Source organism: Leopardus geoffroyi, chromosome D1 (assembly GCF_018350155.1).
Source record: "Leopardus geoffroyi isolate Oge1 chromosome D1, O.geoffroyi_Oge1_pat1.0, whole genome shotgun sequence".
Classification (NCBI taxonomy): domain Eukaryota; kingdom Metazoa; phylum Chordata; class Mammalia; order Carnivora; family Felidae; genus Leopardus; species Leopardus geoffroyi.
In genome coordinates this window covers 99071842-99085761 of record NC_059329.1, presented here as the reverse complement: position 1 = coordinate 99085761, position 13920 = coordinate 99071842, and the positions used below count along the sequence as shown (strand labels likewise).

At 40.3% G+C, this 13920-nt stretch overlaps 1 protein-coding gene and 1 long non-coding RNA gene across 8 annotated transcripts in view; one reads left to right on the top strand and one right to left on the bottom strand.

Moving 5' to 3' along the window:
• CKAP5 (cytoskeleton associated protein 5) overlaps window positions 1–13920 on the top strand; it is a 115564-nt gene that overhangs the window by 98018 nt on the left and 3626 nt on the right. For all 7 annotated transcript variants that reach the window (XM_045486744.1, XM_045486741.1, XM_045486745.1 and 4 more), the window contains 7 exons: window positions 9903–10082; window positions 10562–10749; window positions 11502–11577; window positions 12290–12478; window positions 12567–12704; window positions 13188–13271; window positions 13367–13526. In XM_045486744.1, the coding sequence (XP_045342700.1) occupies window positions 9903–10082; window positions 10562–10749; window positions 11502–11577; window positions 12290–12478; window positions 12567–12704; window positions 13188–13271; window positions 13367–13526 (1015 nt within the window). The remainder of the gene's footprint in view (window positions 1–9902; window positions 10083–10561; window positions 10750–11501; window positions 11578–12289; window positions 12479–12566; window positions 12705–13187; window positions 13272–13366; window positions 13527–13920) is intronic.
• LOC123602285 lies at window positions 8204–9127 on the bottom strand. Its single transcript, XR_006714437.1, has 2 exons — window positions 8694–9127; window positions 8204–8456 (listed from the first exon to the last, which is right to left on the bottom strand). It is a non-coding gene; the product is annotated as an uncharacterized LOC123602285 (long non-coding RNA).

Sequence of the window (13920 nt, the reverse complement as noted above, 5' to 3'; positions counted from 1 at the left end):
CAGTCATGTCAGGACAGGCGTTTAGAAAGTTTCTTCCCCTCTTTGACCAAGTTTTAGTTGAAAGGAGTATAGCCAAAACTAACCAAAGGAGGCATTTTGCTTCCAGAAAAATCTCAAGGAAAAGTGTATGGATGGGGCTCTAGAGAAAAGAGGAGAGAGATTCAACTAGTTAGCGTGAAAGTTGGAGATAAAATTCTCCCAGAATATGGAGGCACCAAAGTAGTTCTGGATGACAAGGATTATTTCTGGTGACATTCTCAGGAAGTATGTAGACTAAAATAAACCATTATTGAAATGGCATCATGTGAAGCTGCCCATTCTAGTAAAGTTGTGAAATCTTCCATCATGTAAATAATTTCCATGTCTCTCTTTTATAATAACCTAATGGTATCCCAAACAAAACAAATAAAACATAGGGGGAAATCTTCATGATATTAGACTTGGCAGTGATTTTTTGGATATGACACCAAAAGCAATGGCAACAGAAGAAAAAATAATAAAATTGAACTTTATCAAAATTTAAAAGTTTTATGCATCAAACAAAGGTCACTATCAAGAGAGTAAAAAGATACCCCACAGAATGAGAGAAAATATTTGCAAATTATATATCTGAAAAGAGATTAATATCCAGAACACATAAAGAATTCCCACAATTCAACCACACAAACAGAAAGAAAATTCAAAAATGGGCAAAGGACTTAAATCAACATTTCTCCAAAGAAGATACACAAATGGCCAGTAAGCATGTGAAAAGATGTTTGCCATCATTTAGTCATTAAGGAAATGCAGATCAAAACCACAATGAGATACCACTTCATACCCCAGTAGGATTTTCTTTTTTTTCTAAAAATGGGAAATAGGGCACCTGGGTGGCTCAGTCGGTTAAGCAACTGACTTCGACTCAAGTCATGATCTTGCAGTTCACTAGTTTGGGCCCTTCCTCCGACTCTGTGCTGACAGCTCAGAGCCTGGAGCCTGCTTTGGATCTCTCTCTCTCTCTCTCTCTCTCTCTCTCTGTCTCTGTCTCTCTGCCCTTCCCCTGCTCTTGCTCGCTCGCTCTTGAATAAAAACATTTAAAAATTTTTTTAAAAAAATGGTCAATAGTATTGGCAAGGATGTGGAGAAACTGGAACCTGTGTGCATTACTGGTAAGGACATAAAATGGTACAACCATTTATGGAAAACACAGTCTGGTGGTTCTTCAAAAAGTTAAACAAGAATTACAATAAGATCCAATATTTCCACTACCTGAAAGCAGGGACCCACACAGATAGTTGTGCACCAGTGTTTATTATAGCAGCATTCTTCACAGCAGACAAAAGGTGGAAAACAACTTAAGAGTCCATCAGCATGTGAATGGATCAACAAAATGTGGTATATACATACCATGGAATATTTTTCAGCCATAAAGGTGAATGAAATTCTGATGTATGCTATAACATGGATGAACCTTGGAAATCTTATGCTAAATACAATAAATCAGACACAAAGGGACAAATATTGTGTGATTACACATATATGAGGTACCTAGGATAGGCAAACACACAGAGAAAGTAGAATAGAGGTTACCAGGGCTAGGGAAGGGCGGCGGAATTTGGAGTTATTGTTTAATGGGTATGGAGTCCGATTAGAATGATAACAAAGTTCTAGAAATAGATAGTGGTGATGGTTATATAACATTGTGAAGGTACTTAATGCCATTGGATGATATACTTAAATGGTTTAATGGACACCTTGGTGGCTCAATTAAGCATCCGGTTTGTGATTTTGGCTCAGATCATGATCTCATAGTTCATGTATTTGAGCCTTGAGTCAGGCTATAGTGCACAGCCTGCTTGGGATTCTCTCTCTGCTCCTCCCCTGCTCATGCTCTCTCTCTCTAAATAAATAAATAAACTTAACATTTTTTTTAAGAGATAGTTAAAATGGTAATTTTATATATATTTTTTTCAACGTTTATTTATTTTTTGGGGGGACAGAGAGAGACAGAGCATGAACGGGGGAGGGGCAGAGAGAGAGGGAGACACAGAATCAGAAACAGGCTCCAGGCTCTGAGCCATCAGCCCAGAGCCTGACGCGGGGCTCGAACTCACGGACCGCGAGATCGTGACCTGGCTGAAGTCGGACGCTTAACCGACTGCGCCACCCAGGCGCCCCATTATATATTTTTATTATAAGAAAATTAACAGGGGTGCCTGGGTGGCTCAGTTGGTTACGTGTCTGACTTTGGCTCAGGTCACAGTCTTGCGGTTCCTGAGTCCAAGCCCTATGTCAGGTTCTGTGCTGACAGCTCAACCTCGGATTCTGTGTCTCCCGCTTGCTCTCTGACCCTCCCCCTCTTGTGTTCTCTCTCTCTCTCTCTCTCTCTCTCTCTCTCTCTCTCTCTCTATGTCTCTCTCTCTCTCTATGTCTCTCTCTGTCTCTGTCTCAGAGAAATAAAAACATTTAAAAATATAAATAAATAAATATTTATGAGAATATTAAAAAAAAGAAAACCGTCAGTAACAAAAACATTCACATAGGAATAAATCAAGCATTTTATATGTAAAACCTTTATAGAGGAAATTGGTGCTGAAATTTATTTTTTTTTTTTGAAGTTTTATTTATTTTTGAGAGAGAGAGAACGTGAGTGGGGGAGAGTCAGAGAGATAGGGAGACACAGAATCTGAAGCAGGCTCCAGGCTCTGAGCTGTCAGCGCAGAGCCCGATGCGGGGCTCGAACCCACAAACCACGAGATCATGACCTGAGCCCGTCGGTTGTTTCACTGACTGAGCCACCCAGGCATCCCCTGATTCTAAAATTTATATGGGAGGGGTGCCTGGGAGGTTCAGTCAGTTAAGTGCCCAACTCTTGATATTGGCTAGGTCATGATCTCATGGTTCCTGAGATCAAGCCCTGAGTCCAGCTCTGCACTGACAGTGTGGAGCCTGCTTGGAATTTTTCTCTCACCCCCTCTCTCTGCCCTTCCCCCTCTTGCTCTTTCCCATTCTCTTTCAAAATAAATAAACATTTAAAAAATAATAAATAGGAGCACCTGGGTGGTTCAGTCGGTTGAGTGTCCGACTTTGGCTCAGGTCATGATCTTGCAGTTTATGACTTCGAGCCCCACATTGGGCTTTGTGCTGATGGCTCAGAGCCTGGAGCGTGCTTCAGATTCTGTCTCCCCTTGTCTCTGCCCCCTCCCATGCTCATGCTCTGTTTCTGTCTCTGTTTCTCAATAATAAACATTTAAACAATTTTTTTAAATTAAAACATAATAAAATTTATATGGGAGATCAAAAAGCTTACAAATAGGGTTGGGTTTTTTTTCATTTTTTTAATGTTTACTTTTGAGAGAGAGAGAGGCAGAGTGTGAGCAGGGGAGGGGCAGAGAGAAAAGACACAGAATCTGAAGCAGGCTCCAGGCCCTGAGCTGTCAGCACAGAAACCCACGCAGGGCTCAAACCTACAAACCATGAACGAGATCATGACCAAGCCCGAGTCAGTTGCTTAACGGACTGAGCCACCCAGGCACCCCAGCAGTCAGTTTTTTAAGACAGTTTTTTAATTAAAAATTTTTTTAAATCTACATATCTTTTTTAAATTTTTTTGAGAGAGCACATGCACATAACCAGGGGAGAGGGGCAGAGAGCGAGAGAGAATCGTAAACAGGCTCCACACTAAGTGTGGAATTCATTGCAGGGTTCATCCCACAACTCTGGGATCATGATCTGAGCTGAAATCAAGACTTGGATGCTCAACTGACTGAGCCACCCAGGCACCCCAAGAAAGTTTTTTAAAATTATAACACAGTGCAGAAGTCCTTTATCACTATACATCAACAGTAACTACAGAGCCACTGTAATTAAGATTGTGCAGTATTGGGGGCACCTGGGTTGCTCAGTTGGTTAAACCTCCGATTTCAGCTCAGGCCATGATCTCACAGTTCGTGGGTTCAAGACCCACATCAGGCTTTCTGCTTTCAGTGGTGAGCCTGCTTCAGATCCTCTGTCCCTCTCTCCATCTGCCCATCCCCTGGTTGTGCTCATTTTCTCCCTCCCTCCCTCCCTCCCTCTCTCTCCCTCCCTCCCTCCCTCTCTCTCTCCCTCCCCCTCCCTCCCTCCCTCCCTCCCTCTCTCTCCCTACTTCTCTCCTCCCCCACCCCAAAAAAAAGGAACAGAAAAGACATTAAAAATCCCTTGGTAAAAGCTGGATTAATCAGTAAATGGTACTAGGACTGGTTATCTTCCACGGGAACAGCAGTATAATTAGATTGCTATTTCCTACGCCAAAGTATATTTCAGATGGATTAAAGACCTAGATGTGAGAAGGAAAACTTAATAGGAGAACATTTTTTACTTCACATTATGTAAGGATTTCTTTTTAAACTAGACACAAAAAAACATAAAGGAAAAAATAGAAATCTTTTACTACTTTAAAATTTCTGAAAACATCTGTTTATCACGAGATACTCTGTTTATAACAAAATGAAAAACCAAGCAGGGCACCTGGCTGGCTCAGTCAGTAGAGCACACGACTCTTGATCTCAGGGTTGTGAGTTCAAGCCCCATGTTGGGTGTAGAGCCTACTTTAAAAAAAATAAATAAAAAGACAAGTTATAGGTTGAGAGAATTGGGACAGATGTAGTAGATGAAAGATAAGGACATGGGAATGAAATAATTCTTAACCAGTTAGAGGTCAGAATGTTTTTTTTTAAAAAAAAAGGAAAAACCAGATAGTAGTAACCCCTGGTGAAAGGCAGGATACCAGCTTACCAGCTTGGAGGGGCAGGAAGAGGGCTTTGGGTGCGACCAATGTCCTATAGCTTGTTCTCATGGCAGATATACAGATGCATATGCATAGAATTTCATTAAGATGTACTGTTAGGATTTGTATATTGTATTATATTAACGTTGTTAAACCTTAATAAAATAGTATTAGTAAATAGTAAACTGGACTTAATATATGTGTACATAGAATTTTACAGTCTCTGAAAATATCTATATTTTTTTATATCTTAACAACTGTTGTAGTAAAAGATACACTCACCAAATTCTTTATTGGTAACCCAACAGACTTTTTAATAAATAATATCACAAAAAATAATGGCCACTTGGAAAAAGTATGAAACACCCTCCTGACTAACCCTTTGATTAAAAAACCAAAAAACTCTTAATAGTGAATAGTAGGAAAGCATTTCCCTCTAAACCTGTAGTGAAACTACTGAACTCAGAAAAATATATTGCTGGCACAAAAACAGACACTCAGATCAATGGAACAGAATAGAGAACCCAGAAATGGACCCACAAACGTATGTCCAACTAATCTTTGACAAAGCAGGAAAGACTATCCAATGGAATAAAGATGGTCTCTTCAGCAAGTGGTACTGGGAAGACTGGACAGCGACATGCAGAAAAATGAACCTGGACCACTTTCTTACATCATACACAAAAAAGAAACTCAAAATGGATGAAAGACCTAAATGTAAGACAGGAAGCCATCAAAGTCCTCGAGGAGAAAGCAGGCAAAAGCCTCTTTGATCTTGGCCTCAGCAACTTCTTACTCAACACGTCTCCAGAGGCAAGGGAAAGAAAAGCAAAAATGAACTATTGGGATCTCCTCAAAATAAAAATCGTCTGCATACCACAGGAAACAATCAGCAAAACTAAAATGCAACTGACAAGAATGGGAGAAGATATTTGCAAACAACCTATCAGATAAAGGGTTAGTATCCAAAATCTATAAAGAACTTATCTAACTCAACACCCAAAAAACAAATAATCCAGTGAAGAAATGGGCAAAAAACATGAATAGACATTTCTCCAAAGAAGACATCCAGATAGCCAACCAACACATGAAAGAATGCTCAACATCACTTATCATCAGGAAAATACAAATCAGAACCACAATGAGATACCACCTCACACCTGTCAGAATGGCTAACATTAACAACACAGGCAAGGACAGATGTTGGCAAGGATACGGAGAAAGAGGATCTCTGTTGCACCACTGGTGGGAATGCAAACTGGTGCAGCCACTCTGGAAAACAGTATGGAGGTTCCTCAGAAAATTAAAAATAGAACTACTCTACAACCCAACAATTGCACTACTAGGTATTTATCCAAGGGATGCAGGTATGCTGTTTCAAAGGGGCACATGCACCCGAAAGTTCATAGTAGCACTATCAACAATAGCCGAAGTATGGAAAAAGCCCACATGTCCATCTATGGATGAGTGGATAAATATGTACAATATGTAAATATATACAATGGGGTATTACTCAGCAATCAAAAAGGATGAAATCTTGCCATTTGCAACCACGTGGATGGAACTGGAGGGTGTTATGCTAAGTGAAATTAGAGAAAGACAGATATGACTTTCACTCATATGAGGAATTTAAGATACAGAACAGATGAACACAAGGGAAGGGAAGCAAATATAAAAACAGCGAGGGGGACAAAACATAAGAGACTCTTAAATATGGAGAACAAACAAAGGGTTATTGGAGAGGTTGTGGGAGAGTGGATGGGCATTAAAGAATCTACTCCTAAAATCATTTTTGCATTATATGCTAACTAACTAGGATGTAAATTAAAAAAAAATTTTTTTAAGTATAATATAGCTATAGTAATTAAGACAATGTGATATTGACATAAAAATAATGAACTAGAGTCAATGGAACAGAATTTAAAAACCCACAAATAAATACATGCATATAGGCGCAATAGATTTATAACTAATGTGTCACTGAAGTGTTCAACAGTAAGGAAAGGAAAGTCTTTTCAATAAATTATACGGGGACAATTGGATATCCACACACACAAAAAATAAAAAGAAAAAAAATGAAAAATATATTGCCTGAAATGCATTTGCTATTAGAAAAAAGCTAAAATGAAGTAACTTAGTACTTATCAGAAGTTAGAAAAATAAAAAATAAAAAATATTTGAAAGATAATAAAGCTATAGTTCATGAGATGGATGTTTATTTTTTCAAAGTTTGTTTGTTTATTCATAATGTCTATACCCAACATGGGACTCGAACTCACAACCCCAAGACCCAACAATCACACGCTCATCTGACTGAGCCAGCCAAGCGCCCCTAAGATGGATTTTTAAAATAACAACTCTTAATTTGTTTCTTGTAAAACAAAACAAATTCCTTAATAGACTGACTAGAGAAGAAAAATATGTATCAGGAATGAGGAAGGAACCAACCATAGATGTGGAAGAGATTAAAAAAAAAAAAAACAAAAAAGTAACCCTGTGAAAATTTTAAACAATTCATCACCCCCCCCTAAATTTTTGAAATAACCAGGGGATTTGGGGAAAACATTAAAAAACAAGGAAGGAAACCTAAGAAGAATAAGAAAAGACACATTCGAACATATAAAATTTTAAGATTTTAATTTGCAGAAATCTACCATATACTATCAGTAAACAAGTAGTATATTGCGTACATATTGTGGAATATATTTGCAACCCAGATGACCAATAAAGGATTAATAGCTACACTAAACAGAGCTTTTATTAACTCTTGAGAAAAGGAGAACCAAATAGAAAAATGACTGAAGGATGTGAATAGGCAAATCACACAAGATATCCAAACGGCCAGTAAATATGTGAAAAGAGGTCCAGGCCTTCCTTTGCCACAAAATGCAAATTAAAGTAACAATAAGGGACCCCTGGGTGGCTCAGTTTGTTAAGTGTCTGACTGTTGATCTCAGCTCAGATCTTAATCTCAGGGTCATCAGTTCAAGCCCTCCTTTGGGCTCCACACTGGGCGTGGAGCCTAAAGTAACAATAAGATAGCATGTTTTGCTATCAGAGTGGCAAAAAATAAAAAGCATAATAACATACAGCTAGTAGAACTTGTGGAAAAACAGTACTTGTGCATTAAATGTAGAAATGCAAATGCAATGTTAGTGCCTTTTTTTTTTAATTTGAGAGAGAGCGAGCATGAGTTTGCGTGTGAACAGGGGAGAGGGGCAGAAGGAGAGAGAGAGAGAATGAGAATCCCAAGCAAGCTCCACTCTCAGCACAGAGCCCAACTCAGCTTGATCCCATGACCCTGGGATCATGACCTGAGCTGAAACCAAGAGTCGGATGGACGTTGCATGCCACCCGGGCACCCCAATGTGCCTTTTTAAAGAAAACCACACAGTAATATGTATTATGCCATCATTTGAAATGTATCGTTCTTTTAGAAATAAAAACACAAGTATATTAGGATGCATGTACAAAGATGTTTATTGAAACCTTATTTATAGTAAACAAAATAACCAAACCAGAAACACATTGAAAGTTAGTAAGGGAACAATTGAGTAAACTTTGGCACATGCATATGTGGACTGTTAATGCAGTCTTTAAAAATAGAGCTATTCCTGTGGCCTTTGGGGAATTTCATAATTTTCTGTTGTGCTAGAAAAGCTAGATGCAGAGAAGTGTATGAACTATAATCCTCTTTAAAATAAACAACCTAGGGGCGCCTGGGTGGCGCAGTCGGTTGAGTGTCCGACTTCAGCCAGGTCACGATCTCGCGGTCCGTGAGTTCGAGCCCCGCGTTGGGCTCTGGGCTGATGGCTCAGAGCCTGGAGCCTGTTTCTGATTCTGTGTCTCCCTCTCTCTCTGCCCCTCCCCCGTTCATGCTCTGTCTCTCTCTGTCCCAAAAATAAATAAAAACGTTGAAAAAAGAAATTTTTTTAAAATAAACAACCTAAACCTTGACCCCATTTGTGCATGCACATGTGGTTGTATATGACTCTGTGAATGTGAAAGGATGTGGACCAGGTTGTTAATGTTAATTACCTTAGAAAAAGGGTAAGCTTCCCCCTGGGGGGAGAAAAAGTATTTTTTATCGTGTCTTTGTTGACACAACGTTGTTAAACAGCTCCAGTTATATAAAATTGTATGTGCCAATGAGGTATGACACGCATAAAGATGCAAATGAAAGTAGGACTCCTGGCTTCCACAACACCAGCAGGCACCATTCCCACTGCAGTCTGTCAAAATGGTGCTCCCTGGAGTTGCACAATAGGACAACCCTGCCGGAAAGTAGGGTCATTAGGGGTGCCTGGGCATGGCAGTCGGTTGAGTGTCCGACTCTTGATTTCAGCTCATGATTCCAGGGTCTTGGGACGGAGCCCTGAGTTGGGCTCTGTGCCAAGTGTGGAGCCTGTTTGAGATTCTCTCCCAGTGTGTGTATGCCTCTTTCTCTCTCTCTCCCCCTCTCCCTCTCCCCCATTCTCATGCTGTCTTAAAAAAGATGGGGGAGGGGGAAGTCATTGAAGATTGACATGTTTGTCTCTGGGTGGTATTTATGTAATCATAAAAATAAGGTATCTTTACAGTAGTGAATGGGAAATACATGTTTTACCCACAGTAGTGCATTTTACTGTTAGTGACAACCAATGTACCAAACCTAAAAGAACACCAGAATCAGGATGTGGGAAAACTTGAGTTTTGAGTTTGGACTAAGTAGTCTGATCTTTCTGAGCCTTGCTTTTCTCATGTAGTAAATGGAGATCTTACTAACTTACCTGATTCTCCAGAGCTGTTGAATGATCAAATGAGATGATGGGTATTCACTTTAATAGATGAGACATTTAAACATAGGGATTATATTCCCTAATCTTCTAGATAGTGAACCTTTTACAATAGGATCTGTGACTAATTTACCTAACAGTATCTTGCTCAGTTAGTATCTGCTGAGTGTTTGAATCCCTAAGGACTAGTTATTTATGTGTAAAGTGACTGGATTTTTTTCTAGGTTAGGTATTATTATAAGTACTTTGCTAATAAATATTACAGACATAACATTTTCCTGCTACTTCTAAGTATGAAGCTTGGAGACTGTATCTTGAGGGTTGTTTTGTTGTTTTTGTTTTTAATTTTAGTTAACATATCTTGGGGTTTTTGTTACCAGATCGATGAGGTCCTGAGACAGGAAGACAAAGCTGAAGCCATGTCTGGCCATATTGATCAGTTTCTGATAGCCACGTTCATGCAGCTAAGACTCATCTACAACACACATATGGCAGATGAGAAATTGGAGAAAGATGAGATCATCAAGCTTTATAGCTGTATCATTGGCAACATGATTTCGGTAAGGCCACCTCTACAGAACATGAGCTTCTTTTCAGTCTCATCCTACCTGGGTTCTAGAACCTGAATCTGTGTAGATGTTCCGTTGAATCCTACATCACTTACAGAGTTTTACTTGCAGACTACGGACTACTTTCATTAGATGTTGGGTGCCTTACTGTTAGGACACAAAATAGAATGCTTACATACTACCTAGATTTCTGCTTCCTGCCAGTGTCTTCATTAGGCATGGTAGGATCCCTGGTTGCATTGTCACAGATAACTACTCACACAGAAAGTACTTTTACAACAGGAAGGAAAAAGCACTCCAATTAGTTTTGGCTATTTCTGGAGATTTGAGGAAGTCTGATGGTTTTTTCCCCCAAATACTCTGCATTTTTTTTTAATACAGTGTAACTATTTACTAGAATGTGCCACCCACATTTATCTTCTTTGTTTTATATATTGGCTTTCATACCTAACACAAGTATGATTGGATAGCTGTTTCAGATAGAAAGCCTTGCCCGGGAGGCCTCCACTGGAGTACTGAAAGACCTGATGCATGGCCTCATCACCTTAATGCTGGACTCTAGGATTGAAGACCTAGAGGAAGGACAACAGGTGATCCGCTCTGTGAACCTCTTGGTGGTGAAGGTTCTGGAGAAGTCAGACCAGACCAACATCCTGAGGTATATCCATGCTCTCACCATTTGAGCCTGAAACAGCCTCTCTTTTGTCTACCCATGGAAACCAAAGTCACTAAGACCAATTATAACTTTAGGTTTGCCTAATAAGTTTGTTTATTACTCTTCTCTTCCTCATGAACCTAAAGTGTTCCGACCCGAGACAGCAGCTAAAACTAGTAACAACTTAGTAAGCCAGCCAGCATCAAGACTTTTCTAGAATAGGGACGCCTGGGTGGCTCAGTCAGTTAAGCCTCTGACTCATGGTTTCTGCTCAGGTCATGATCTCATGGTTTCATGAGTTTGAGCCCCACAATGGGCTCCAAGCTGACGGTGCAGAGCCTGCTTGGAATCCTCTGTCTCCCTGTCTCTGTTCCTCCCCCACTTGCACTGTCTCTCAAAATAAATAAACTTTAAAAAAAATTATAAAGAATTTTCTAGAATAGAACTATCATGTTTGTTGATTACCTCTCCTTTCATGTACATTTCAGGTACATTTCTGTCTCAGCTACCAGTGACAATGAAAAATAGTGACAAGCTTTACCATTTACCAAGTAGTAACTGAGAAAGCTTAAATGATTGATGTTTATTTTCTTTATAGCTGAATGTCAAGTAATCAGAGACAATCCTGATCCATAGGCTCTCAATTTGTTAGATGGATACAGAATATTTACACTTGGCCTTTCAACTATTGGTTTTAATTGGAATGCACATTTGAAACTTATTAATGTTACCATGTTGGGATTTTTTTTTTCTAGTGCCCTACTTGTTTTGCTCCAAGACAGCCTGCTAGCAACAGCCAGTTCTCCCAAATTCTCAGAGCTTGTTATGAAGGTAAAGTTGAAATAATTTGATCTCTTTTCTTTCCAAGATGCAATACTTGTTAAAGTGTGCAGAGAGGGGAGTTGAAAGTAAGACATAGACTCAAATCAACCAAGGAACACCTGAAAAAAATATACTTGGTCTCGAGTTTATACCCCAGGCTCAGGCCTGGACAGTTCTTGGCCTCAAACAATGAAAAGGGAAAGACGAATTATCCTAGAAGCAAAAGGCAATTAGTTTCATGAGACAAATGTTATACCTTTTTGGGAAATAGTAAGTATAGCCCTGTCCTGTAATATTTTAGCCTCTTGAACGGAAAACCCTAAGTGAACGTATCTGCAACATTATAACATTGTTATTACACTGTAATTGAGTCTGTGTCCTTGGGTCAGGTTTGGTTAAGCTGTGTGAACTGCTGTACTCTTGGGTTCCGCACCCGATTCTCCATACCTTCTCACCATTCAAGGCCCCTGTTTCCAGGGAGTGTGAAGGAGGTGTGGAGATGATTACACGGATGGCTGGTCACACTCTTGCCGTGATGTGCTTGAAATGAGTGAAATTGTTCATGTTTTAGCAGCTGAACTCAAAAGGCATGGTGGTGTTCCACACTTATATCCCTGACCATCTTTTGGAAGTGACCACAGAGCTTAGGACAGGTGAATGGTACCAGGAGTGATCCTCATTCTTCAGCCACTCCTCCTAACTTTGTTTCTTTTTCCAATAGTGTCTCTGGAGAATGGTTCGACTCTTGCCTGATACCATCAACAGCATTAATCTGGACAGAATTCTTCTGGACATACATATTTTCATGAAGGTCTTCCCCAAAGAGAAACTGAAGCAATGCAAAAGTGAATTTCCCATAAGGACCCTAAAGACGCTGCTGCACACTTTATGCAAATTAAAAGGGCCCAAGGTATGTGAGAACAGCAGCTGGTCCCTGAGGGAGCTTGAGAGAACATCACGCCATTGCTGCCATTTCAATGTGCGTCTGTCTCCCACAGATCCTAGACCACCTAACAATGATTGACAACAAGAACGAATCTGAGCTGGAGGCCCACCTCTGCCGGATGATGAAGCACAGCATGGACCAGACCGGGAGCAAGTCTGATAAGGAAACAGAAAAGGGAGCATCTCGAATAGTAAGTGTCCTGACTCGAAAGACTAAGGGTGGTGATCCTGTCACAGATGTAAATGCTGGAGCCCATCTTTCTGAGGGTCTAAGGTTAAGGCTCAGGGATGGGACCACTCTCCTGCTGAGGTGTCATAACCATTTTCCACCTGTAAGTTTTCAAATATGAACTAGTTCTAACCATGTGCCTCTTGGTCCCTAAGAAAGGTTTCTGCACTTGTGCTTAAGGCTTTGGTTGCCAAATAAATCCACTGTGAGCTCTACTTAATTAGGGAGGAATGGGCCAAGGTCCTTCCTCCTCAAGTTTAGTTGAAAAGCTGCAGCTGGAGGCAGAATGTTAGTGTTTTCCACTGTAGACATTGGTGCTTCTGTTAGCCACAGGAACATACCAGTAAGGTCTGGATTTTGAGATATCTTTAGTTCTTATCCAACCATGGGGGGTTCCTAATTAATAACTCGGGTCTAGCTGGTCCTTTGTGCCTTTCAATTTCAGGATGAAAAATCATCAAAGGCCAAAGTGAATGATTTCTTGGCTGAGATTTTTAAGAAGATTGGCTCTAAAGAGAACACCAAAGAGGTAAAAGGGAAAGGGTCTAGCCAAATGGGCTTCTGCTTTATAGAGAAGGGCCACTGACTAATTTCTCCCTCCTCTTCCTTTTTCTTATTAACCAGGGCCTAGCAGAGTTATATGAATATAAGAAGAAATATTCAGATGCCGATATTGAACCATTTCTGAAAAATTCCTCCCAGTTCTTCCAGAGCTATGTTGAAAGAGGCCTTCGGGTGATTGAGATGGAGAGAGAAGGCAAAGGCCGTATTCCCTCATCAACAGGTATGGTTTCCTCTAGTAGCTTCAGGGATGAGTTCAAAATATCTCCCAGCTCAGGAACTGGAGGCTTTGACACATTTAAATTAATGCCTGTGCTCCTCAATATTTAATGGTCACCAGCGATGTTCACATGGCTACAGACAGTGGTCACCTCTGTCACCTGACTTGACCCATCATCAGTGTTTGACAAGGACAGTGTTCCCTGCCCTTGAAACCATTTCTTCCCTGGGCTTCTAGTTGTCCATGCTCTCTTTGGTCTCCTCCTACGCAGCCTTCCTGGCCTCTTCCTTCTTGGTCTCCGATTCTTCCTCTCCTTGAACTCTTCATGTTGGCACTCCCCAGGCTTCAGTCGGTAACCATCTCTTCTTACTCTCATTCCCGTAACTAATCCATGTAG